The 2,040-nt window shown below is 37.3% G+C and overlaps 1 protein-coding gene across 1 annotated transcript; it reads right to left on the reverse strand.

The window, feature by feature from the left end:
- Positions 1 to 26: 26 nt before the first annotated feature.
- On the reverse strand, positions 27 to 2,033 carry LOC124890506 (putative late blight resistance protein homolog R1B-11). Its single transcript, XM_047402333.1, has 2 exons — positions 567 to 2,033; positions 27 to 174 (listed from the first exon to the last, which is right to left on the reverse strand). The coding sequence occupies exon 1, from the start codon at positions 1,979 to 1,981 to the stop codon at positions 611 to 613; it is 1,371 nt and encodes a 456-aa protein (XP_047258289.1). The 5' UTR covers positions 1,982 to 2,033; the 3' UTR covers positions 27 to 174; positions 567 to 610.
- Positions 2,034 to 2,040: the final 7 nt, after the last annotated feature.

Genomic DNA, 2,040 nt, shown 5'->3' on the forward strand with positions numbered 1-2,040 from the left:
CTTGCATATGGTATAGAGGTTGCCAATTTCATGTATGTTTCAAAGAGGGACTTACAGTTGAAGTCGCTGGCGTTCGGTAGCAGAAAACTCCCAGTGCTAGGCATAGCAGCGGCACGCCAACTAGGAGGTGTGAACTGAGCCTGTCAGAAGAGCTTGGGGAAGCAGGGACGGGTTCTGCTTTTTGACAAGTACAGAATGAAAGAAACTTTTACTCCGTATTAGTTACGCTTCAGATTATGAACTTTTGAATAACAATTCATTAAACAATGGATGACTATTGTGTGACGTACTGATGAGTTATTTGTTTTCACTTTCTTTTCCTATTTCCATGATTATATTTTCCAATAGTCAATATCAAAGTAACTTCACCTTCTATTCCTTTCAATGAATACAAGAAAACTGAAATAAGGAGCGTAAAAAGTCATAGAAGTAAAGAATAAAAGAATCAATGGCAGGGCCAGATGTAAATTTTTATACATGTAAATGAGACGAAGAAACAAAAACAACAAATACTTGCTAAATTTTGACTTATTATTATTCACAAACAGACAGTTCATCAGACATACCTGTTATGGTGGTGCTCAAGAATTCCCCCACATAATTCTTCAAGCTACTTAAATAATGTGATATTATTCGGGCCAAGAACCTCAAGATCCCATCCCATAATATCCTCAACATATTCCTTAATCTCCGAATTTTCAAGTTGAGGGCTCTCTACAAGTTGAATAATTTTCAATGAACCAATATCCCCAAAATTAGACGGAATCTCCTCAAGCATATGACATCCCCACAGTTGTAATTTCTCAAGCATGGGAAAGGATTCCTCTCCAAACTCCCACTTAGCAAGAGTCACATTATCCAACATCAAAAATTTGAGATTCTCCAAGGTGTCTTCCTCTCTCATGTTCCATTCTCCCCATTTGATGATTGTTCTCGTAAGGAACAAGTGTTCAAGGTTGGGAAGTCTCGCTATTATTGATAGTGAATCGGATGTCAGAGGAAAGTTCAACAACGACAATATTTTCAAATTGGAAGGAAAGTGAAAATCCCATGTCCAATTTGTCGCTGCAGAGGGCCCATTGTCATTTGTGATTGAACTTTCAAACACTACTTCGAGGGTTTCTAGTTCATGAAGGAAATCCAAGTTTGGAAACCAATATAGCTCTGGTGAATAATCCCATGATTCCTTGAGATCAAATACAAGCCTTTGAAGATTGGGGAACCTTATGAAAAAATCCTCTGTTTCTTTCGAATAGGAAAGCATGAGTGCACAGCACTCGCATATTCTCAAGTTCTCTAACTTTAAATCCTCTACAATCAGTATTGGTTCATCTATATCCAAATCAAAGAAAGAACAAGCATGAGTGCACAGCACTCGCAACTTTACAATAGCCCAAATTCTCGGTAATAGTACCAAGGTTGATAACTTGTTATCAACCAAGAGGGTTTCTAGATTCCAGAGATTTGAGAAAGATGAAGGCAGAGATTTAACTTCTGTCCCAATTCTTAAGAACCTCAAATGATTCAACATGCATATTTCATTCAGCAAAGAATCTTTCACCATCATAAAAGAGTGAAACAAGATCAACACTCTAAGAAGCCTCAAGTCTCTTAGGTGACATGAGTCAGAAAGACGATCTTCCATCTCGTCTCCGGTTATCTCCAAAGAACAGAGGCTCTTACAAGAATGCTTTTTCATTTTTGAAATAAACAGGATGAAATTGTTAAGCCCAAACTGCTCCTTATTATAAGAAATGTTTACCATGCGTGGCATCAAATCTGAAGAAGAAAAAGATGGATCACTTGAACTTATCTGCTGCTCGAACAACTTTTCCTCTTTTGCTTTTATCAAACAAAAGTCATGCACAAGATCATGTAGTTGGCAAGTCGGGTCATCACCTATATCATTGAAAGAAATTACCAAGCTACTGGAAATTAAATTATCCAAATAAATTTCCATCACTTCTTCCAAACTCTTCATCTCTGTCTGTTCAACATTTTCAACCAACCTCTGTATATTTCTCTGTCCTTTGGATATCT

This window comes from Capsicum annuum, unplaced genomic scaffold, assembly GCF_002878395.1.
Source record: "Capsicum annuum cultivar UCD-10X-F1 unplaced genomic scaffold, UCD10Xv1.1 ctg19269, whole genome shotgun sequence".
NCBI classification, from domain to species: Eukaryota; Viridiplantae; Streptophyta; class Magnoliopsida; order Solanales; family Solanaceae; genus Capsicum; species Capsicum annuum.